Source organism: Chiloscyllium punctatum, chromosome 2 (genome assembly GCF_047496795.1).
Source record: "Chiloscyllium punctatum isolate Juve2018m chromosome 2, sChiPun1.3, whole genome shotgun sequence".
In the NCBI taxonomy this organism is placed as follows: Eukaryota; Metazoa; Chordata; class Chondrichthyes; order Orectolobiformes; family Hemiscylliidae; genus Chiloscyllium; species Chiloscyllium punctatum.
In genome coordinates, this window is record NC_092740.1 from 87,327,831 (window position 1) to 87,353,726 (window position 25,896).

The following is a 25,896-nucleotide window of genomic DNA, read 5'->3' on the forward strand; positions in this document are numbered from 1 at the left end:
AGCCTTACAAACAAAAGCCAGGGAGCCATAGACTGGTGAGCCTGATATCAGTGGGTAAGTTGTTGGAGGGGATTCTGAGAAAGAGGAGTTACATGTATTTGGAAAGGCAAGAACTGACTAAAGATAGTCAGCATTGCTTTGTGTGTAGGGAAATATTCTCTCTTAAACTTGAGTTTTATGAAGAGCTGATCAGGCAGAATGGTAGTTGTTATTGACGTGGACTTCAGCAAGAATTCAGTAAATATTCACCTGATTCACTGGTTAGAAAGGTTAGATCCAAGGCGAGCTAGCCAATTGGATACAAAATTTGCTTGATATTGGGAGACAGAGGCTGGTGGTCGAGGGTTATTGTTGTGTTTGGTTCCTGGTTAGAGATAGGGAAAGGGTGGGACTTTGACCAGTGGTGTGCTGTAAGGATTGGTGCTGGTTCCACTGTTTCTTTTACTTAACCAATTTGGATGAGAATATAGATGTGGTTACTAAGTTGGCAGATGATGCCAAAATTTATGGTGTAGTGGACAGTGAAAATTATCTAAGAGTATAATGGGATCTTGATTGACTGGACCAATGGGCTGAGGAGTGGCAAATGGAGTTTAATTTAGATAAATGAGTGGTGTTGTAGTTTGTTAAGACAGACCAGCGCAGGGCTTGCACCATTAATGTTTGGGTCCTGGGGAGTATTGTCAAACAGAGACTAGGGGTACAGGTAAGTAGTTCCTTTTAAAAGTGGCATCACAGGTAGATAGAGTGGTGAAAAAGGCATTTGGCACGCTTGCTTTTATTGCTCAAAATATTGAATATAAGTGTTGGGATGTCATCTTGTGGTTATACAAGAAATTGGTGAAACTACATCTGAAATACTCAATACAATTCTGGTCACTCTGCTATAGGGAGGAGCTATTAAACTGGAATAGGTGCAGAAAAGATTTACAAGTACATTACTGAAACTGGAAAGGTGAATCATAAGGAGTGGCTGGTTAGATTGGGAGTTTTCTTTTCCCTGAAGTATTGGAGGCTGAGGGATGACCTCATGTTTATAAAATCATGAGGGCCATAGATAAGGTGAATAGCCAAATCCTTTCTGCAGGGTAGGGGAGTCCAAAACTAAAGGGCATAGATTTAAGGTTAGAGGGGAAGGATTTAAAAGAAACCTGAGGGGCAACGTTTTCCATATAGATAGTTGTATATATGGAACGAGCTGCCAGAAGAAGTGATAGAGGTGAGAACAGTTAGAATGTTAAAGGACATTTTGGACAGGTACGTGAATAGGAAAGGTTTGAGGGATATGGGCCAAATACAGGCAAATGGGTCTAGTACGGCTTAGAAAATCTTGTTGGCATGGGTGAGTTGGACCAAAAGGTCTTTGTGTTGTTCTGACTCTATCCAATCTGTTCAGATGATGGCATCTTCTGTACTAGTACTTCCAATATGTCTTTCTCCTCAACCAGCTTACTTGCCAACCATGGTGTACAGGTCCCTCCCCCTGATCCAATTTACTTGTGCATTTCATTCCCCCCACCCCTACTATATAGTCATGATATGGTTCCCCTTGTTTTCATTAGCCTCTATATTCAAAGGATTACCACCTGGATAATTGCCACCATCAAATATATGTTCTCTTGCCTTTTCCTTGTATCATTTCATTCCCTAACACCATTGGGCAGCACAGTGGTTAGCACTGCATCTTTTAAAGTGCCAGGAACCTAGGTTTGAGTCCACCCTTTGGTGACTCTGCAAACTCTACACAGACGATTCTCCCCATGTCTGAGAGGGTTTCCTCCAGATGTTCTAGTTTCCTGACTACAGTCGAAAGATGTGCAGGTTAGGTGGATTGACCACACTAAAGTGTCCATGGTGACCAGTGGTGTGCAGGCTAGGTTGATTTTATCCCTGGGAAATGCAGGGATACAGGGATGGTGGGGTGGGTTTATGTAGGATGCTCTTTGGAGAGCCCATGTGGACTCGATGGGCCAAATGGCTTCCTTCCACACTGTAGAGATTCTATAATCCCCTGCTCAAACCTTGTGTCCCGCTACTTAGTCACTCCCGTATCCCGTCCCTCACTTTTCTACTCCTTTTGCATGCAAATACTGAAGATGCAGTACTAGTCTTCAACCACCTCTCAACACCATTCAAGGCCTGTCATCCTCTTGTGCTTAATAACAGTTTGTTTTTGTATGTTTCAATTTAATATGCTGTATTCAGCTGCTTCTAATGCAATAGTATTGCTACAAAGTTGAGAGTGTATGGTCACTTTGAGATAGAAAGTATTTTCTGAATTTAAGTACAGCCACAGCTGCCGGTATAAAAAACAGTTAAGAAATGGGCTTTTTTAAAATAGAAAAAATGACAATTAGCTGTTAAATGGATACCTGAGTTTTGGTTGCTGTTCTGACGATATACATTTCAGTAACTCATGTATAGGCACATGTGAGAAAGTGTATAGGCAATGAGCAGGTAGGGAAAGAGTTAAGTTTTGGGTTTTGTGAAATGGGGTTCAGTTGAGCATGACTCGGATCAGATTAGGTTACTGACAGTGTGGAAATAGGCCCTTCGGCCCAACAAGCCCACACACTGTTCCACCGAAGCGCAACCCACCCAGACCCATTCCCTTACATTTACCCCTTCACTTAACCTGCAATTTAGAATGGCCAATTCACCTAACCTACACTTTTTTTTGGACTGTGGGAGAATGTGCAAATTCCACACAGTCAGTCGCCTGAGGCGGGAATTGAACCCGGGTCTCTGGTGCTGTGAGGCAGCAGTGCTAACCACTGTGCCACCGTGCTGCGCATAAGAAAAGAACTTGCAGTTAATAATGGGGTGCTGGAGGCAAAGGTAATGGGTTAACAAGGTGAAAAAGCATTCATTACGTTGAGCCATTTAACCACATTGGAAGCATTTAGTATGTAAGGTCAGTTTAACAAGGTGGAACGTATTCATTATGTGAAGCCAGTTAAGGTTAAGAACATTCATTGTGTAACAGCAGATGGCTTAATCTTTAGTATTGACACTCGCTGATTATAACAGTCTCTCAATGAATATGTATGTTGCCTTATCGGGGTTCTCTTCCCTGTAAAGTGACTATATAATTAATTAACAACTGCTATTTGAAAGAGAAGACCGAGAACTCATGTCCCTGCGCACGGGCGATCATTCTCTCTCCCTCCAGGGCCCGGAATAAAGATGAAGGGGGTAAAACTATACTGTGTATTGAGTGTTTTGCTTCAACTGAGGGGGAAATGGGATGACACATGGATGATAGTAAAATGAAAGGTATGTAGGTTAGTTTGACATGTAGCTGTGAAGGACGTTGGTTAGGCCACCTTTGGAATACTGCATGCAATTCTGGTCCCCCTGCTATAGGAAGGATGTTGTGAAACTTGAAAGGATTCAGAAAAGATTTACAAGATGTTGCCAGGGTTGGAGAGTTTGAGCTACAGGCAGAGGCTGAATAGAACATAAAACATACATAGGAGGAGAAAGTGAGGACTGCAGATGCTGGAGATCAGAGCTAAAAATGTGTTGCTGGAAAAGCGCAGCAGGTCAGGCAGCATCCAAGGAACAGGAGAATCGACGTTTCGGGCATAAGCCCTTCTCCAGCGCCCGTGGCAACAACCGCCGCCGCGGACCATGACATCACTTCCGCCTCCACCGACCTCGCAATTCCTGAAGAAGGGCTTATGCCCGAAACGTCGATTCTCCTGTTCCTTGGATGCTGCCTGACCTGCTGCGCTTTTCCAGCAACACATTTTCAGCTCAGATAAAACATACATAGAACAGTACATCCCATGACAAGCCCTTCACCTTCTATGTTGTGCTGACCTTTTATCCTACACTAAGATCGAACTAACCTACATATCCATTTTACTAGCATCTATGTGCCTATCCAAGAGTTGCTTAAATGTCCCTAATGTATCTGACTTTACCACCATTGCTGGCAGTGCAGTCCAAGCACACACCACTCTTTGTAAACAACCGTCTGATACCTCCCCAAAACCTTCCTCCAGTCACTTTAAAATTATGCCCCCTTGTGATAGCCATTTCTACCCTAGGGAAAAGGCTCTGACTATCCACTATCTATGCCTGTCATCATCATGTACACCTCTATCAAGTCACCTCTAATCCTTTTTTTTTGTTCCAGTGAGTAAAGCCTTAGCTCCCTTAACCTTTCCTCATTAGATATTCCATCCAGTTCAGGCAGCATCCTGGTAAATCTCCTCTGCACCCTCTTATCCATTTCCTCATCAAAGTGATTTATAAGAATCACAGAGTTCAAAGGTCCCAGAACAGATCCCTGTGGAACACCACAGGTCACCGAGCTCCAGTCTGAGTACTTTCCACCTACTACCACCTTTTGTCTTCTATGGACCAGACAATTCTGTATCCAGACCGCCAAATCTCCCTGTAGCCCATGTCTCCTCGCTTTCTGAATGAGCCTACCATGGGGAATCTTACCTATGCATTGCTAAAATTCATGTCCATCAAATCCACTGCTGTACCTTTTTAATGTGTTTTGTCACATCATCCTCAAAAAAATTCAATAAGGCTTGTGAGGCATGACCTGCCCCTCAAAGTCATGCTGATGGTCTCTAATCCAGTTATGCTTTTCCAAATAATCATAAATCCTGTCTCTTGGAATCCTCTCCAAATAATTTGCCCACTACTGACATAAGACTGGTCTATAATTTCCAGGATTATCCCTATTCCCTTTCTCAAACAAAAGAATAACGTTTGCTACCTTCCAATCATCTGGCAGTATTCTAGTGGATAGTGAGGATGCAAAGATCATCGTCAAAGGTGCAGTAATCTCTTGCCTCACTTGCTGTAGTAACTTTAGGTATATCCTGTCTAGTCCAGGGGACTTACCTATCCTTACGTTTTTCAAAATTTTTAGCACTTCCTCCTTCATAACATTAACCTGTTCAAGCATATCAGCCTGTTTCATGCTGTCCTCACAAACGACGAAGTCCCTCTCACGAGTGAATACTGAAGCAAAATATTCATTTAAGGACCTTCCCTTATCTCCTCTGACTTCAGGCACAAGTTTCCTCCACTATCCTTGATCAGCCCTATCCTCACTCTGGCCATCCTCTTGTTCCTTGCCCTAGGGTGTTGAATGCCTTAGGGTTTTCCTTAATCCTACCTGCTAAAGCTTTTTGCTTCTCCCCTTAGCTCTCCTAAGTCCATCAGTTCCTTCCTGTCTATGTTGTAACTCTCTAGAGCCCAGTCTGATCCTTGCTTCCCCAATGTTAAGCTTCCTTCTTCCTCTTGACTAGATATTCCATGTCTCTTGTTATCCAAGGTTCCTTCTCCCTACCATCCCTTTCTTGCCTCAGTAGGACAAACTTATCCGGCACTACAGGAAGTGCTCTCTAAACAACTTCCACATTTCTGCCGTGCATTTTCCTGAGAACACCTGTTCCCAATTTAGGTGCCCAGTTCCTGCCTTAATAGCATTGTAATTCCCCCTCCACAATTAAATACTTTTCCATACTGTCTTCCCCTATCCCTCTCGATGACTGACTGTAGTAAAGGTCAGGGAGTTGTAATCACTATTACTGAAATGCTTTCAAATAGAGAGATCTGACACCTGGCCTGGTTCATTGCCAAGCGCAAATCCAATGTGGCCTCCTCTCTAGTTGCCCTATCTATATATTGAGTCAGGAATCGTTCCTGGACACACCTGACAAAATCCACTCCATCCAAACTATTTGCACTAAGGAGGTTCTAGTCAATATTAGGGAAGTTGAAGTCACCCATGACAACAATCCTGTTACTTTTGCACCTTTTCAAAATTTGCCCCTCAATCTGCTCCTCTGTGTCTCAAATGCTATAGGCTGGGGCTATTTTCCTTGGAACGTCAGAGGCTGATAGGTGACCTTAGAGGCTTATAAAGTCATGAGGGACATGGATAGGATAAATAGACAAGGTCTTATCCCTGAAATTGGGGGAGTTCAAAACTGTACGGCATAAATTTTAAGTAAGAGGAGAAAGATTTAAAAGGGACATAAGGGGCAACATTTTCAAGCAGAAGGTGCATGGAATAAGCTGTCAGAGTAAGTGGTGGAGGCTGATACAATTACAACATTTTAAAAGGCACCCGAGTACAGAAGAACCTCAAATATCCCAACGAGATAGGCGGGCACTGTTTCATTCGGATAATTTGATTATTTGGATAATCAATTTTAGCTTAAACAGAGGAAGTCATACTGATCTAAGGCTGTGCTCCACTAAATCTATAATTTTAATGAATCTCCTATTTAAACAAAGTAAGCTTTGCAGTCTGCAAATTACAGGTTAAAATGAGAAGGACTAAGCCCTTACTGTGAAATCCCAGCATCAACAAGGTCCCAAAGAGCTTCTGTGATCGCAAGACCATTTACAGTATCCGTTTCCAGAAACTCCGTCTCACGATAGAAAAACGGAAGCCCAGCCTCGCGCATGTGTTTACGTTCTTGGCCTTGTTTTTTAAATGAATGGCCTGGTATCTGGTCAGCCTGGGTGAGTGGACTAAAGGGTCTGTTTCCATGCTGTACACCTGTATAACTCTGTAACCCTATGTATGCCATCTGACCCTCAGAACTCCTCAGTCTTCAGGGTTTTCCCAAGTCTTTTTGCCGGCGATAGTGATTTTTATTTCCAGTTCTACTCTTGGAAGGTGAATTGTGCTGTGAGGAGAGATTGGTAAAATTAGACACTTATTCTCTAGGGTTTTGGAGAATGAGAGATAATCTCATTGCAACATCAAAAATGCTCAGAGGGCTTGACAGAGTAGGTGCAGAAAAGATTTTTTCTCTTGTTGAGTGTCTACAACCAGGGGCTGTAGTCTCAGAATAAGAGAGTGAAGAATTTCTTCACTCAAGATCTTGAATCTTTGTAATTCTCTACTTGGGGGTCATGGAAGGTGAGCCTGTTTGTGTGTGTGTGTGTGTGTGTGTGTGTGTGCGCGCACACGTGTGTATATATGTGTGTATGTATATCTCCCAAAAATTGAAAGTGTCAAAGAATATGGGGATAGTGTGGGGAAAATGGTGTTTAGGTAACAGATCAGCCATCAGCTATCTAGTTGTATGGCAGAGTAGTTGTTGGGCTGAATGGCCTATCATCCAAGTTCCTATTTTCCTTCCTGTTGTGTTGAGGCAGTTGCTTTTGCAGCCTGTCTTGCCTTATTTGCGCATACCCATTTCTTTCTACTATACTCACTTTCTTTGTTTTGTGCCAAGAATCTTTTGGCGCTTAAATGACTCTGCCCCCTCTTCCAATACTGGAACTTCTGTTTTCCTGCCCCTCTCTATTTTCATTGGTTAAACTTTTGCAATTTCTATATTTTATTTCATTAAAACTGATATCATTGACCAGAAATGTATGGTTGGACTTTGCACTCCTTCACTAGCAAGTTTGATGTTACAGGTTCCTCACGTTCAATGGACATTCTGCTTGCTTACATAGTGATCCAAATTCTGACCTAACATTGGATGTCTGAATTAAAGTTTTGGAAAATCTAGTATCTGGTTGGCCAGACCTTTGGTATGGACTGGTTGAACCATAGGGTCTGTTTCCATGCTGTATGATTCGATGACTCTCTACGACCCCAAGGTTAGGCTGCTGGGCTACTGGTGTTCTGTGTTCTCTTTCCATCACCAAACACCCCTTCCGTCGTTACTGTACCAAACATGTAATTACTAAATCTGTTGGAACAAGGTTAAAAAGTCTTGAGGAATGTGGTGATATAGAGGGTAAATTGTATTAGAGTATAATGGCTTTAAACAAAAATATTGATTCTTATTTTCTTCTTCCAGTGTGAGCTTAATGTTCCATTCAAAGTTAAAGCTGGTCATATTGGTAAGTACCTTCTTGTCCTCTCCATACTGTTATTGTTATAATGTATAAGGTTAGGAGAACTTTGTCTTTTTTAGGTGCATTTATTTGACTGGTGTCTGAGTGTCATGACATATCATCTGGGTAGAATTCTTCACTAAATTGCCGCTTCTTTTTTAACTTGCTACTGTATTTAACTTCAAGCCTGCTATCTCCCTCTGCCTTGTCCCTGTTGTGAAGAAAGGTAATCAATCAAGATGCAAATTGTTCCCCCCCCCCCCCCCACCCATACGTGCTGCTAGACTTGCTGAATACTTTGCAGAATTTTCCTTTTTATTATGTCTGTGTGGACAATCTTATGGTACTTTGACCTATTGATATTAATGAAGATGTTAAAGGTTAACCTTGCAAATTTGAGTAACCAGTATGTTCTAATTCACATTCCCAGGATAATTTATGAAAGGTTATAAATTATATTATTTGGGAACTTGGATTCTAGAGTGAAGGTAAATTTAGTTTTTGCTGTTGAGTGCTGAGCATGTCTGGTCCCTTTTTTTTGAGAGAGGGTCAGAAAATTACTTGGAATGTTGAGCTGCAGCTGACCTGTCTAAGAAATCATGTCACTTTGGCTAAGTGATATGAATTAATGAATGTTAACTAAGTGTAACCTTTACAAACCTGTAGAGGCCACAAATGCATGGAGTTAAGAAGAGGAGGTCCATACCAGCAGAAGGGAGTTTATAGTTTGTGGAAATCTGCAGACCGTCAGAGCTGGAGGGCCATATTAAGCTGTTTGTAACAGCATCAAAGTAGTCAAAATCAGAAAAGTCAATTGCATAGAGTTTCTGGTCACCACACTAGCAGAAAGATGTAAATGCTTTCAAGAGGGTGCAGAAAACCTCTTTACCAGGATGTTGCCTGATATGGGGGATTTTAGCTTTGAAGAAAGTTGGATAGACTGGTTTTGTTTTCACTGGAAGGTGGGATGTTGAGTGTTCATAACCTTATGAATGACATGGATAGAGTGGTAAGTTTGAGGATTTTTTTCTGGGGTGGAAGGGTCAATGCCAGGGGACAGAGGTTCAAGGGGTGGGTGGAGTAGAGTTGTTTTGTGGGGGTGGTGTGTGGAATTTAAGAGATGCGCAAGACAAGTTTGTTTTTTCACATACAAAGTGCATTGAGTGCCTGAAACGCATTGCCAGACGAGGTAGTGGAAGCAGACATAATAACAGCATTCAATAATACATGTAATAGGAAAGGAATAGAGGAATACGGTTCATGTAAGTGAAGATGGTTTTAGTATGGAAGGGCAAAATGTGCCGGTGCAGCCTTGGAGGAGTGATGGGCCTATTCTTGTGCTGTATTGTTCCTTTTGTTCCCTGTGGCATGCCTGTGTCTTGGTGAGAGAGCAATTCCCATCTAGTGAATTTGCAAAAAGTCTTTGCAAGAAAATGCTTACAACTTCTCAGTTGAGAGGCTGAAATTAAGAGTATTACTTCATTAGTGTTGAGTGTCTATACTGAATACTGCTGGGGGGAGAGGAAGGTTCAGATGTTTAGTTTTTGTTGTTTATGATCTTTTTTCTAAATTGTCATAACTTGTTTTAAGTTTTGTCTGGAATTTTTTATATTCATTTGTTTAAAATTACATTGACCGTATTTACACAAGATAGTCAGTTAGTGACTCACCGTGATAATCCAAAAGTCAAAAATAAGAGTTGTCTCTCAAAATAAATTTCACTTTAGAACCTGACTTGCCTAGTAAGTCAGCTGGGGCCATGATAAAGCTTTTCTCTCTGGTTAAAGCTAAATTTTAATGTTGCTTATTAAAGCAAAGTACTGAAGGTCTTCGAAGCCCAAGGCAAAAGAGGAGAAAGATCTGGAAACAGGAGTAAATCTGGCAAAGTGTGGTGAGTGAAAGAGTTACTGTTTTGGGTTGTTAAAACTGGGACACATTATAATGACAGTTCAAGTGCGATTTTAAGTAAGCAAAAAGTCTTGGCTGGAGGGGGGGAGCAGATGAGTGGAAAAGAACAAAAAGAGTACTTTTGTGGTCTGAAAATGATTAACTGACAAGAGTTGACAGTGCAAAGCTCAATGGAATGGCTATGGGGCTGAAAAAAAATGAGAGCTGTGATTTAGAGCAACAGCTGCCATTCAAAGCCAACTGGAAAGCAAATGGTATGTTGGCCTTTTGTTTCAAATGGAGCAACATAACAGTCGGGATGTCTTGCTAAAAGTATGGAAAACCTTATTTAGACCACAGCTGGAATACTATGATCTGCTTGATCCACTTATCTAAAGACATTGGGCTTATTGCAAAGGTTTCATTTGGATAGTTCTGGGATTGTAAAGGGTCAGGGTCCATGATTGGTGTGCTGATGTTTAGCTGCCTTGCAGGGAAAAACTTGTAATCAATCATGTGTAATAGAATCATTGGATCCTTAGACTATTGAAGTGGGCTATTCGGCCCATCAAATCCACACCGATTCGTCGAAGAGCATCCCACCCAGACCACTGCATTTCCTGTGGCTAATCCACTTAACTTGCACATCTATGGAAACTAGGGGAATTTAGTATGGCCAGTCCACCTAACCTGCAATCTTTGGAGTGTGGGAGGAAATTGGAGCAACACACGTGGATAATGTGCAGATTCTGCATACATTTGCCCAAGGGTGGAATTGAACCTGGTTCACTGGTGTTTGTGAGGCAACAGTGTTAACCATTGAGCCACTGTGCCACTCCAGATTTGGCTCTGCATAGTCAAGACTCTGAACTCATTGAGATCTGACTTTGGTTAAGGATAGCTGACATAAATTTTCGCTGTGTGTACACAGGGTGAATTTAGAAGCGGATTAGAGTTTTAATTATTAGTGTTATATGGTTTATCTGTTTACCAGGAATTAAACTATAGCTACAGTAATAAATAAATAATTCCTGTTCAGTACAGAAACCTGGTCCATGCTTTCTATCGACCTTGGTTTGAAAGCTAGATAAAATCAGGGAACTGCGTATTTTTAAAAGAAACTTTTTAACATTTTGGGGTGACTCCAGGAATAAGCAGTCTGATTGACGAGTGAGTCAAAATAATATCCTGTTGCTGAAGAATGATTTAAATACATAATTTGGCAGTGTGTGACAATGGGTGGTTTTTCTGGTTGCAACAAAACTGGGGGTTAGAATAATACTGATTGTTAGGAATCTGTAATTGTGATTAATCTGAAACATGAATTTCAGTTGAACTTAGATTTTGGTGATTAACTTCAAGAGGACTCAAGCCAGTGGAACGTGTGGAGTTAGAGCAGATAAAATGTCATGCAGACAGAAAGAACAAGAAGTGGAAATCCATTTCAAAGATAATACCATTCTGAAATGGGTTCAAGAACAGAGAACCCAGGAAGTTTATATCCATAAGTCATTGAAGATGACAGGGCAGAAAACATCTGAGATCCTTGCTTTATAAATAGAAGCATAGAGTACAACTCCTGCTTCTCTGAACATTTCTTAAGAAGTGGTTTGGTCCATACTGAAAAATTGCATTTTTTTGGGCACTGGAAGTGAGGGATTTCAATTATATGAATAGATTGTTGATGTGAGATTTATTTCCATTTGGAGAAAAGTTTAAAAAGAAATTGAGTTGCTCAGTGTCACGAGGAGATTTTGAGTTGATCAGTGTCGCTAAGTAGAGCAGTTTAAGAGAAACTGTTCCCAATGGCAGAGTCATTGAGAATTATAAGCTGTTGAAAGAAGATGAATGACGAGGATGAACCTCTACATGCAGCAAGTAGTTACGACCTTGAAAGTAGTCCCTGGAGATTATGGTGGAGACTGATCAATTGATTAAATTATAGCTTTCAAATTGGAAATGAATAATTAGGGGAAGATAAAATTTTGCAGGGCATCCTAAGCAGGATGCAGGTTTGGGGAAAGCTGAATTTGTCTTGCCAAGAACTTGCATAGCCCCAAATTAACTTGTTCCGCCCTGCAAGCATTCTTTACACCTTGTTAAAGTCATCATAGTTGAACTGGACTATAGGCTGCTTTCACAGTTTGTGGCGCCAGTTGGCTAAGCTGGAAAACCTTGATGAGACACAGATGTAAATTAAAAAACAGAAAGCACAATCTGCTTTCAGTCAAGGATGAAATTACATTATCATCATTCTCAAAAAATGGGCTGCTGTTTTTAAGTAGCAGAGATGCAAAATTTATTGAGCACTGCCATGGTCCTAAGCGATGTACTGAGTAGGTTTTCAATGAACAAAACAACTAGAGAATCATAAATCATTTTGTTTGGTAAAACTAAATTTGCAATTCACTGATAAGGACCTTCATTCTATGCCTATTGAGGCAACAAGTTTTTTTTTGCTGATACACTTACAAGTATTACTGACCTCCTGAAGACTATAGCTGAAAATGTGTTGCTGGAAAAGCGCAGCAGGTCAGGCAGCATCCAAGGAACAGGAGAATCGACATTTCGGGCTCATGCCCGAAACGTCGATTCTCCTGCTCCTTGGATGCTGCCTGACCTGCTGCGCTTTTCCAGCAACACATTTTCAGCTCTGATCTCCAGCATCTGCAGTCCTCACTTTCTCCTCTGAAGACTATAGTCTGGCCAATGAGAAGCATTTGATCTGGAAGATGTGCAGGCAGTTTACATACCCTTTGTCACACAAATTTAAGGCTACTGCTGGCATTGTAGATAAGGAATGTGAATACTTTGTTAAACATACCACATTTCAATATGACATATGCATCAACTGTTGGAGGATACCATTGTGCTTAAGTGATTTTAAGTGTTCCATTAACTCAGACGTACTGAAGTTGTGGTTATGAATTGAAAAATATGGGGCAAGGTCAAAAACTTTTATTAATCATATCTTGTAGATGTGGCTACTAGGTTCAGCATAGTGTGTAAGATTATGGAAAAGTGAGGTCACACAAGCTTGGGAATGCCAACAAACTTTCCAACAGATAAGGGAGGAGAGTTTGCAAACTACCAGTTTAGGGACATATACAAAAACTTAAATGTAGCTGTAAATACTGCAGAATCATTTAGCAGTGACTTGCGTGATAGAAATCACAGCAGTTAATTTAAGTTATTATACAACATTCTGGCAGATCAGCCAAATTGCTGGTTGCTCACAGATGTGGTGTGTACAAATGGTTAGCATGTTTCACTTGTACCAATTAATATGCAACTGTAATCCAAAATTGCCTTCCATATTATGTGATGATCCTCTGATTATAGAGGGTACAACTAGTAATTCCATTTTTTTCCCATTCTATATGCTGGCAGGACAGGGTGCAGAAAGTCAGATATCATTAAGACATTGCACAAAACCTCTTTTGATGTGTGTAAGAACTAATGAGTTTTAAAAGAATGTTATCTATGAAATTAATAAGGAATTTAACATTGGTAATCCGACTTTTGAGTTGATAGATCTGGAGGTAAAGCAGGATGAATCAGATTTAACTTTATCCTTACTCCGTATAAAATTGTTTTTTTAATAGATTAGGAAAAGACTAGAGCATGCTGGAGTTTGTATTGAACAATTATACACAAACAGTTGTGAAAACTGACTCTTCTTTTATTAAATGGTTGACTAGCCATATAATATAATCAACTGTCAAAGATTGAAAGACCAGAAAAGATGAGGGCAAGTTTACCTTTGTAGTGCCTCCTATGATGTCATTTGTACTTTGATAAGAGCTACTTTTGTGCTATTAATGGTGGAAACTTGGTTAGAGGGATTCAGATCAGTAGTTCTGTTGTTTAGAGTTGATGATAATCCTGAGATCTTCATGAGAAAGGATGGTGGTGACCAATGGTTAGGAAGTAAATAGAAATTATTTTAGCAACAGGCATCTATAGAGATGGCTGGTGGGTGTTGATGTAGGTGCAGAGGAGGGGAGATCCTGAAAGGACGAGGGGGAACTGTTCTCTTGATGATCCCTACCCCTATCGATCTTGGTCTTTCACTCTATCACATCCCCTATTGTGCTCACTCTCACTCAAGCCCTGTTGCACCTTTGCCCAGTATCTAGAATCACAAGAATTTAATTTGGAGGGTTCTTTGATTTGCACCTAGTTTGGATCTGTCAGTTTCATGCACAAATGAGTGGGTAAGATTTGAGATGAAAAGTTATTGAAGTTCCGAGGGAGAATTCAACTGTGTTGATGACTCTGGGTACATAGTGCCGATGCTGCTCTTTTTAACAAGTTTATGTTGTCATTTGGTCTTTTTTTCCAGAGAGGTCCTGAAAGACACCAGACTCAGAAAAATCGGAGGTTAAAGGATTTCAGGGGCCAACTTGATTATAGCTAACAGATACTGCCTCAGGCAGAAAGCTTTCAAATTTTAAAACAACTTGTACAATGAGAATGGCATAGTTAGTTCTCTCAGCTCAGCTTTTCTCTGGTTTGGTTTAGTTTTTTGGGTCCAGCCGCTTTTACAACTCTACTGCTAAAGGAGCAGGTCCATGCTGATCCTCCTCCCTCTGACTTGTCTCCTGTAAGACCTTGTGTTTAATTTTCCTTTTTGTGCCAAAGGGTGTTTATGGGAATTGTGGCAAGTATTTGGCACAGCATCATTAAGTGGGGATAGTCTGCTGGGTTTTCGGACAGGTTGTTATTCTGTATTCTGTTTTTTTTATGTTTCATTCAGTAATCTTGTAAATAAATTCTGTTTTAGTGTCATATAGATGTACAGCACGGAAACAGACCCTTCGGTCTAACTCGTCCATGCTGACCAGATATCCTAACCTAATCTAGTCCCATTTGCCAGCTTTTGAGCCATATCCCTCTGAATCCTTCCTATTCATATACCCATTCAGATGCTTTTTAAGTGCTGCAATTGTACCAGCCTCCTCCACTTCCTCTGGCAGCTCATTCCAGACATGCCCAACCCTCTGTGTGAAAACGTTACCCTTTAGGTCCCTTTTTATATCTTTTCCCTCTCCCCTCTCACCCTAAACCTCTGCCCTCTAGTTTTGGATTCCCCGGGAAAAGACTTTGTCTATTTATCATCTCCAAGCCTTTCATGATTTTATAAACCTCTATAAGGTCACCCCTCAGCCTCTGATCCTCCAGGGAAAACAGCCCCAGCCTATTCAGCCACTCCCTATAGCTCAAATCCTCCAACCCTGGCAACATCCTTGTAAATCTTTTCTGAACCCTTTCAAGTTTACAACATCTTTCTGATAGGAAGGAGACCAGAATGGCATGCAATATTCCAGAAGTAGCCTAACCAACGTCCTATCCAGCCACAATATGACCTCCCAACTCCTATACTCAATGCTCTGACCAATAAAGGAAAACATACCAAATGCCTTCTTCACTATGGTATCTACCTGCCACTCTACTTTCAATGAAATATGCACCTGCACTCCAAGGTCTCTTTGTTTATCAACACTCCCTAGGACCTTATTAGGAGATTTGCTTTTCCAAAATGCACCACCTCAGATGACCTAAATTAAACTCCATTTGCCACTCCTCCAACCCACTGGCCCATCTGATCAAGATCCCATTGTACTCCAAGATAACCTTCTGTTTTGTTTCAAACTGAGTAGTTTGACCAGCTGCATCTGTCCTGGAATATCTGTTACTCCTTAAAACAACTAGCAAAATTAGGGACTGGGTTACTTTCTTGAAATGTTTTGAGGGGTCCATAACAGCTGAAAATGTGTTGCTGGAAAAGCGCAGCAGGTCAGGCAGCATCCAAGGAGCAGGAGAATCGACGTTTTGGGCATGAGCCCTTATTCAGGAATGCCTGAAATGTCGATTCTACTGCTCCTTGGATGTTGCCTGACCTGCTGCGCTTTTCCAGCAATACATTTTCAGCTCTGATCCCCAGCATCTGCAGTCCTCACTTTCTCCTGGTCCATAACAACCTGGCAAAGCAACGTGATGTGGGTAGAGTCTGAGTTGGAGCCGGGAATGGAATTGCACATGTATAATAAGCACATACAAGAATCCAAAGTCTTTCTTGAGGAGAGGAGCAGTCTGAGTTGCAGCTCTGAAAATACAAGATAACAGATATCCTGGCAGCAAACTTAGGACATTGATCCACCACCCCAATTACAGGACTGTTCCTTTATAATTTGGGGTTGGTGCTTGACTATTTTGAGGCGTGTAGCTAAAAGTTAACTTTATACTAAGTTATCTTTTCTTCTGCTCATTCTTCTACTTTGCCCACTGCTGGTGTCTTTTATAGTTGTTTGCTGTGTCTGAGACTCCAATATTTGTTACAAACTAATTTGTTCCTAATGCCTGAATCGAAATGTTACATGTGCATGAAGATTCATGTTCATTCTAACTTCTATCCCTCCTTCAATCCAAGCAACTCCTTCTTTTCCTGCTTACATTTTCCTTCCTATAACTTTGCATCCATGGTCAGATTTCTTTGATGGGGTGCACCCTTTTCTCTGTCTTTAATAAAAACCTGCACTGTGAGAAGTCAGAAGTCATCTTTTCATTTGAATTGTCAAATCACCTTTTTAAAAAAAATTCCTATAAATTTGTCATATTTTTCTAAGTCTGTGTTGCTGGACAGAACTTTGTATTGTTAGTACATGGACCCTTAACTGAAATATCTTCATCTCTGGCATGTCTGGTGGGGGATTAATTTCTTTATCTGTTGGTATTTGCCATCCTGTGGCACTTTAGATTTTTGGTTGCCTATTTTCATTTGCATTTTGACAAAACTTTGTTTATTTTTAGGTAAACTTGAACTGAAAATACCATGGAAGAATCTATATGGACAAGCAGTGGAAGCTACATTGGATGGAATCTATGTGCTTATTGTTCCATGTGCCAGTAAGCAAAAACATAACACTGTAGTCATTTTAGTTTCTCGCAGAAAGCAGTGTACAGACCACACTCTACTAATCTGTACTTGTAAAATCCAAATTAAAATGTCCACTGTTAGACGTGATCCTATGATTGGGCAGCACCTGCTGAACAATCCTGTGTGCGCTAGTAGATGCACTGGCAGTCAGTTTATAAAAGATCTGTCAAACTCAACATGTTCACTGTCTTGCTAGAAACATCATGAATTAACAGAAAGGGACTACTCTGCAAAGAGAGAAGTATGTTGGAAGTTATTATCTTTTTTTTGCATTACCTGGAGCTTGTAGTTACTTAATGGCAGTGCGCCTCAACTGAGAGTCAGTTTTCTAACCGATATGCACCCTTTTCTCCTGTGATCCAAATTCTTGTGATCCTTTTAAAGTTAGAATTCTTATCCTGGTGAGTGCAAGATAAAAAGCTTTGGAAGCTTGTTTTTCTTCAGTCAGTTTATAGTCGGTGTAACAGAATGTCGATTCAGAAATAATTTAGAGTTCTTATCTATATAATGTCCTTTAAGTGTGAAGGTGACACTTATACACTTGGAAGTTCTTCAGGTGAATAAATTTTCCAATATTTTCCAGCAATTTGTGAACCATTTCAGTTTTGCCAATTATTTGATTGTAGCATTGTTGAGCATTTAGCTTTTGTTTTAATTATAAATTCATTCCATTTAGTCATCAGTGAACTTTGTTGCATGTGGCTACCACTTTTCCGGTATAAAATGCTAGAATGTTAGATTGCTGAAGATGTTTTAAAGATCTTTTTAGAAGTTTTGGATTTGTTGTATTTGGTTTTTTAACTGAATTCCAAACTTTGTTCAAGCTGTTAAGTAATGTTGTATTAAAGCTTTAATATGTTGCCTCCTTAGAAGGATCTTCTAACTCAATACCACTTTCTCGAGGGCATGTAGAGATGGGCATGAAATTCAGGCCTTGCCAATGATGTTCATGCTCCATGAATCGAATAAAACTAGTGTTGTGATAAGAAAGACTCATAAAAGAATACTGCCTCATTTTGATCTTCCACTGTAAATGCCCCACGGATGTTGACTATCCAACAAAGATGATAGCCCTATCTGTCAGAGTGGGTGATTCTGGAATAAGCCTTTTTAAAAATTATAATACTCATTGCTCATTTTGTTCTGTAAATTACAAGCGATTCTTCAAAATTTGTAATGCTTAATATGTTTATAGTTTATTTTAAACTATTACAGAGTTTAACAACTTCACTAATTTAAAAGTGCCATTTACAGCTACCAGCAAAAATACTTACTTATTTGAATGTTCAGATTGTTTACGAGTAAACCTTGTCGTATAATTATCTGAAGTTGCCAGCTCCTATCAATTTGCAGTCTCTTTATGACTTTTCAGTTGGGTTTCTCCTTCATACCTGCAGTGCTTTTTATTTTTGCTGCAAAGTTTCTGTTCTGGGTATGTCTTTAGAAGGATATGAATGCTTTGGAGAAGATGAGCAAGAGATTTAGAGCAATGATTCCTGAGATGTGAACTTCAGCTATTAAGTTAGATGGGAGTTGGCCTTCTCATGAATTTGAACATTTGTATCCAGTTTCCTCTTTGTTTCCCTCAGGAGAAGTTTGTGTAGTAGACTAGGTGAAACAGTTCCTGCTCATTGCCTTCTCATTCTGAAGTAGTCTCAGTTGATTTGCACATAAACTAACAGTGAAATGAAAAGAATTTTTTTATAATACGACAAGTTGGGGTCTCGATTGCATTACTTGGAAGAGTGGCACAGGCAACTTCAATTGAAGCATTTAAATTGGTATTGGATATTAGAGAAAATGTGTAAGGTCAGGGAACAAGCAGGGCGATGGTATTTTATGATGCTCGTTTGAAGAGCTGATGTAGCTATGATGGGCTGAATGGCCACCATTTGTATTGCAATGATTGAGTCTGTGTTCAATGACTTGTAGGCCCATTGCTGTAAAAGAGGTATGTTAACATTCCATGTTTGCCAGCCAAGCTTCTCTTGTAATCTCTATCCAGTTGTGGTCTGTGTACTAAAAATTTGGCTGACCAGATCAGAGTTAATAAATATTCTGTTTTCAGCCATATTAGAGGATAAACATACGCAGTGTTGAAGCAATTGAGAGTAGCTTGCAAATCTGCAGTGTGAGCACTGATTCTGCTGTCATCCATATGCTGAGGTTATGTATTCTATGGTGATCACTATAGCTGTGATGGAGGTGATTGAGCTTGGTGTTTTCCATCTGGGTTTATTTAATAGTGCCCTGAGAAGGAAGTTCATCTTTTTTTGGGTGAATAACCACTCGGGTAGATTGCAAATTAGTGTGGGACTATTACACAGCCCTGTTTTGATTCTGTTCGAGAGGGTGTAAGCCACTTTCAGATCTCCTGCTGAAGACAGTTGCAGTCAAATTGATATGGAGCAGATGGAGGAATTGAGATATAATCTCTTGGACATCAAAACTCTGAAGAGCAATCCACGTTGAATTTACCACAAGCTACTACGAGTGACCTGGAAACTATCAGCTGCCACTGTGGATTCACTGTTGGAGAGTTTTTTTAAAATTGATATCGTATTGATGAATAGTGTAGTCCAGCTTTTTTTTTGAAGTAGGGACTCTTGAATATGTTGAGCACTAAGTCATAAAATAAGAGGCCATGTGTTGGAGATAGTGTATTGGCATGTATAAAGAATTGGCAGCAAGTGAGGATAAGGGTTTATTTCCCCCCAGGTTGGCAATTTGTGACCAGTGGGGGTTTCACAGAGATCTGTGACAGCGACTGTTTACAATCCATAAGACCATAAGACCATAAGACATAGGAGTGGAAGTAAGGCCATTCGGCCCATCGAGTCCACTCCGCCATTCAATCATGGCTGATGCGCATTTCAGCTCCACTTGCCAGCGTTCTCCCCGTAGCCCTTAATTCCTCTAGACAACAAGAACCTATCAATCTCGGCCTTGAAGACATTTAGCGTCCCGGCTACCACTGCACTCCGTGGCAATGAATTCCACAGGCCCACCACTCTCTGGCTGAAGAAATGTCTCCGCATTTCCGTTCTGAAATGACCCCCTCTAATTCTAAGGCTGTGTCCACGGGTCCTAGTCTCCTCGCCTAACAGAAACAATTTTCTAGCATCCACCTTTTCAAAGCCATGTATTATTTTGTACGTCTCTATTAGATCTCCCCTTAATCTTCTAAACTCCAACGAATACAACCCCAGTATCCTCAGCCGTTCCTCATATGCTAGACCTGTCATTCCAGGGATCATCCGTGTGAATCTCCGCTGGACACGTTCCAGTGCCAGTATGTCCTTCCTGAGGTGTGGGGACCAAAACTGGACACAGTACTCCAAATGGGGCCTAACCAGAGCTTTATAAAGTCTTAGTAGTACATCTCTGCTTTTATATTCCAACCCTCTTGAGATAAGAGACAACATTGCATTCGCTTTCTTAATCACAGACTCAACCTGCATGTTTACCTTTAGAGAATCCTCGACTAGCACTCCCAGATCCCTTTGTGCTTTGGCTTTATTAAGTTTCTCACCATTTAGAAAGTAGTCCATTCCTATATTCTTTTTGCCAAAGTGCAAGACCTCGCACTTGCTCACGTTAAATTCCATCAGCCATTTCCTGGACCACTCTCCCAACCTGTCTAGATCCTTCTGTAGCCTCCCCACTTCCTCAGTACTACCTGCCTGTCTACCTAACTTTGTATCATCGGCAAACTTCGCTAGAATGCCCCCGGTTCCCTCATCCAAATCATTAATATATAATGCGAACAGCTGTGGCCCCAGCACCGAACCCTGCGGGACACCGCTCGTCACCGGCTGCCATTCTGAAAAAGAACCTTTTATCCCAACTCTCTGCCTTCTGTTAGATAGCCAATCCTCAATCCATCCCAGCAGCTCACCTCGAACACCATGGGCCCTCACCTTGCTCAGCAGTCTCCCGTGTGGCACCTTATCAAAGGCCTTTTGAAAGTCCAGATAGACCACATCCACTGGGTTCCCCTGGTCTAACCTACTTGTTACCTCTTCAAAAAATTCCAACAGGTTTGTCAGGCATGACCTCCCTTTACTAAATCCATGTTGACTTGTTCTAATCAGACTCTGCTCTTCCAAGAATTTAGAAACCTCATCCTTAATGATGGATTCTAGAATTTTACCAACAACCGAGGTTAAGCTGATTGGCCTATAATTTTCCATCTTTTGCCTTGATCCTTTCTTGAACAAGGGGGTTACTACAGCCATCTTCCAATCGTCCGGGACCTTTCCTGACTCCAGTGACTCTTGAAAGATCTCAACCAATGCCTCTGCTATTTCCTCAGCAACCTCTCTCAGAACTCTAGGGTGTATCCCATCGGGGCCAGGAGATTTATCAATTTTAAGACTTTTTAACTTTTCTAGCACTATCTCTTTCGTAATGGCAACCATACTCAACTCAGCCCGGTGACACCCTTTAATTTTTGGGATATTACTCCTGTCTTCCACTGTGAAAACTGACGCAAAGTACTTGTTAAGTTCTCCTGCTATTTCCTTATCTCCCATCACTAGGCTCCCTGCATCAGTTTGAAGTGGCCCAATGTCTACTTTTGCCTGTCGTTTGTTTCTTATGTACTGAAAGAAACTTTTACTATTATTTCTAATATTACTGGCTAGCCTACCTTCATATTTGATCCTCTCATTTCTTATTACACTCTTTGTTATCCTCTGTTTGCTTTTGTATCCTTCCCAATCTTCTGATTTCCCACTGTTCTTAGCCACTTTATAGGATCTCTCTTTTTCTTTAATACATTTCCTGACTTCCTTTGTCAGCCAAGGTTGTCTAATCCCTCCCCGGTTAATCTTTCTTTTCTTGGGAATGAACCTCTGTACAGTGTCCTCAATTATACCTACAAACTCCTGCCATTTTTGCTCTAGTGTCTTCCCGGTTAGCCTCTGCTTCCAGTCTATTTTAGTCAGTTCCTCTCTCATGCCCTCCATAATTACCTTTATTCAACTGTAACACCATTACATCAGATTTCGCCTTCTCCCTTTCAAACTCCAGACTGAACTCTACCATATTATGGTCGCTACTTCCTAAGGGTTCCCTTACTTTAAGATCTTTTATAGAGTCTGGTTCATTGCAAAGCACTAGGTCCAGAATAGCCTGCTCTCTTGTGGGCTCCATGACTAGCTGTTCCAAAAAGCCATCCTGTAAGCATTCCATGAATTCCCTTTCTTTAGATCCACTAGCAACATTATTTACCCAGTCCACCTGCATATTGAAGTCACCCATGATCAATGTAACCTTGCCTTTCTGACATGCCTTCTCTATTAGCGACTTGGAGGAAGGAAGTAGCTGAATTTGCAGACAATACAATAGGTGGAAAGGCAGATTGAGTGAGAGATGCAAACATTTACCAAGAGATGTTGCAAGGTTAAATACATGAGCAGAAAGTTAGCAAATGGAGTATTTAATGTGGGGAAAATGTGAAGTTTATTTTTGAAGGGAGATGATTATTTAAATGGAGGAAAACTTCAGAAAGTTGCAACACAATGGGTTGGGAGGTACTCTTAGGTGAAATTGAGAAAGCTAGCACACAGGTGCATCAGGCAATCAGGAAAATTATTAGAATGTTGGCCTTTATACTCAAGCCCCCTTGAAATAAGAGTAGGGAAGGCTCACTATTACTACAAGGTGCTGATGAGACCACATCTGGAGCACTGAGCAGTTCTTATCCCCTTTTTAAGAAATGAGATGTCATTTTCATTGGAGTTAATTCAGAGGAAGTTCACTAGGATGATCCCTATGGAAGGAAGGAAGGTATGGAAGGACTGTCCAACAAGCAAAGATTAAACAGATTGGGACTTTACTCATTGGAATTTAGATTGTGAAGTGATCATTTCAGATTAGAGACAAGACCATAAGACACGAGCAGAAATTAAGTCATTCAATCATGGCTGTTAAGTTTCTCAACCCCATTCTCCTGCTTTCTCCCTGTAACCCTTGATCCCCTTGACAAACCAGAACCTATCCATCTCCATCTTAAATGCAGTCAATGACCTGACCTCCCCAGCCTTCTGTGGCAGCGAATTCTGTAGATTCGCCACACTCTGGCTGAAGAAGTTTCTCCTTCTCTCCATTCTAAAAGATCTTCCCTTACTCGAAAGCTGTGCACTCCGGTCCTTGTCTCTCCTACCAATGGAAACATCTTCCCAACATCACTCTGTCCAGGTCATTCAGTATTCTGTAATCTTCAATTAGATTCCCCCCCTCACCCTTCTAAACTCCGTGGAGTATAGACCCGGATCTTCAAACATTCCTCATATGTTGAGCTTTTCATTCCTGGGAGCATTTGTTGTGAACCTCCTCCTAATGCACTCCAGGGCCAGTACATTCTTTGTGAGATATGAGACCCAAAACTGCACACAATACTCCAAATGAGGCCTGACCAGAGCCTTGTAGAGTCACAGAAGTACATTCCTGCTTTTAAATTCCTATCCTCTCAAAATAAATGCCAACATTGCATTGACCCAAAGTGGTAGTTTACGTTGAGAGACTCCTGGACCAATACTCCCGAGTCTTTTTGCAATTCAGACTTCTGAATATTCTCCCCATCTAGAAAGTAGTCTGTGCCTCTATTCTTCTTTCCCACATTGCACTCTCCTAATCTGTCCGAATCTTCTCCAACCCCCCCATATTGTGTGGAGAGAGACAGCAGAGCAAACACCGATATTGCCTGGGGCCACCAGGATGCCAGCACAATGCACTCACAATCTCTAGTTGATAGCTTAATGCAAATGGGAGAGAGAATACACGAGTAGCGTATACTGCCCACTGAAGTGTCTGGGTCCAGCCAACACCTTTGGCAGAAATGCTAACTGTTTGATATGGACTTTATACAAAACGTTAATAGCTAGGGCTGCAGTAATTGTCCTTCTCAGGAAGAGCAATTAGCACCCATTAATACAGTAATGGACTTCCGCGCAGACGCTGAAATTGACAACGACTGCGTTGAAACTGACAATGTCTGCACTGAAATTAACAAATGCAGCGCTGGAACTGACATGGACTGCTCTGAAACTATCAACAATTCTGCAATGTTTACAATAAACAAACTATGTTGCAAAGACAATAACCTCATCACTGACCTTTTTATCTTACAAAATGTATAGAAGTATCTTGACATGTTGAGAGAAGACTCTCAGCTGGCCCCACTCTGGTGTCTTTCTCTCCCCAGAGCTCTGGTATTTCCTTGTACAATAAACATTGTCGTTGAACCCCGACTCTGACTCTGAGGCTGGTGATTCTTCCCATGACAATTGACGTAGTCAGCAGGATTCTTGTTACCGCTACCCTGGTCGAAGGCCACGATCGGGGGGCCGGAGTAAGAACCGATTTGTATCTGCAAATTGGAAGTGTCAGACTGGGCCAAAGACAATTTAAAAGGTGTACCGATTGTAATGTCTAACTTGTTACAGTACTGAGTTAAAAAAAATTTAAAGTGCATGTCTGTGGAGAATAGGTGTTAACTGTATTAACTGTTGTAAGAACCTGCTTCTTGTGCTGAAACAGCCAGAGGACAAGGTCATTCCTTTCTCAAAGACCCTGCCCTCAACCAGTTGTTAAGAGGGTAGCCCTCACCCCCCATGCAAAGGTTGGGATTTGAAGTGGAAATTGAGGCGCCAAGAGCACTAGGAGTTGTGAAGCACCAGTGGCAAAGTCCGGTAACATTGGACTCTGTAGGCGCGAACAACGCAGAGTCCAGTTAGAGTTTGTTAAAGGTTGGCTGCTGTTTGTACTTGTATATTTCCAATGTGGTGAGGAAGAGGAACTGAACACTGACCAAGAGCCAAGCTCCGTGGAGTGCATGCGAACACTGAGTAACCGTGATACCCTGTCAATCTGTAGTAGAATGACAGAGCTTGAGTAGAGGCGGGTGGCTGGGAGAGTAAAGAGTCCCACCGGTAGAGAGCACCCCAGGCTGGAGGTAGGTTTCCGGGCCTATTGGGAGGTGTTGGGTCAGTAGAGATTGCCGGGAGGGGAGAGGAGCCCTAGTAGAGAGCACACTCTATTGAGCCAGCATTCCCAGCTGACCGGTAGGTACCGACCAGTAGTGGTAGCTGGGAGAGTAGAGAAGTCACACTGGTAGAAAGCACACCTTGCTAGGAGGCTGCTATAGGCATATGGACAGTGCTGGTACAGTATTATTGGCCAGGGGAGTGGAGATGTTCCCACTGGTCAGGGACACTTTGCTGTTGGTGGTGTCCAGGGGGACACAATCTACTAAGTGGTCAATCAGACTTTTAAGGGGGATACTGCAGGTTCCCTTACTGAGAAATACAAGGATTAAGAGAGCAAATGAAGAAGAGTGGTTGGGATCTATCTCTGACATTAGCACAACAGAGATTGGATAGATAAACAAAAACTGAATAAAACTAAAACGATAGGGGTGATGTCAGTGTACCAATTAGCAAGCCTAATTGAACAATTGAATGCCTCCATGAGTAGGTGGATAAAGTGCTCAACTACCACTAAATCAAACACCTGGCCTGGTTCATTACCAAGCACCAGATTCAGTGTGGCCTAACGTCTTGTCGGCCTTTCGACATACTGTGTCAGGAAACCCTCCTGCACACATTTGACAAAAACAGATCCATCCGACGTACAAGAGTTATAGCGTTTTCAGTCCATGTTGGGGAAGTTAAAATCCCCCATAATGACCACCCTGTTCCTTTCACACCTACCCAGAATCATTTTGCTGATCCTCTCCTCCACATCCCTGGAATTCTGTGGAGGCTTATAAAAAAAATTCCCAGCAGTGTCACCTCTCCTATCCTGTTTCTAACATCAGCCCAGGAGAAAGTGAGGACTGCAGATGCTGGAGATTAGAGCTGAAAATGTGTTGTTGGAAAAGCGCAGCAGGTCAGGCAGCATCCAAGGAACAGGTGAATCGATGTTTCGGGCATGAGCCCTTCTTCAGGTGCCCGAAACGTCGATTCTAACATCAGCCCATACTACCTCAGTAGATGAGTCTCCATCAGAAGTTCTTTCAGTTACCGTTCTGCTGTCCTTGATGAACGAGGCCACAATAAATTATCTAAACCCTGGAACCTGCAACATCTATTCCTGACCCTATTCGATCTACATCATCAAAATCCCAGGTACCTATCCATGGTGCAAGCTCAGCTATCTTATTTAGTAACTTCTAGTGTTGAGGTAGACACACTTCAAATCAGCTTGCTGTCTGCCAGCACATT

At 41.4% G+C, this 25,896-nt stretch overlaps 1 protein-coding gene across 2 annotated transcripts in view; it reads left to right on the forward strand.

Moving 5' to 3' along the window:
* Positions 1-25,896, forward strand: part of vps13a (vacuolar protein sorting 13 homolog A) — a 419,442-nt gene that overhangs the window by 31,310 nt on the left and 362,236 nt on the right. For both annotated transcript variants that reach the window (XM_072585252.1, XM_072585262.1), the window contains exons 3-4: positions 7,803-7,845; positions 16,540-16,635. In XM_072585252.1, coding sequence (XP_072441353.1) covers positions 7,803-7,845; positions 16,540-16,635 — 139 coding nt within the window. The remainder of the gene's footprint in view (positions 1-7,802; positions 7,846-16,539; positions 16,636-25,896) is intronic.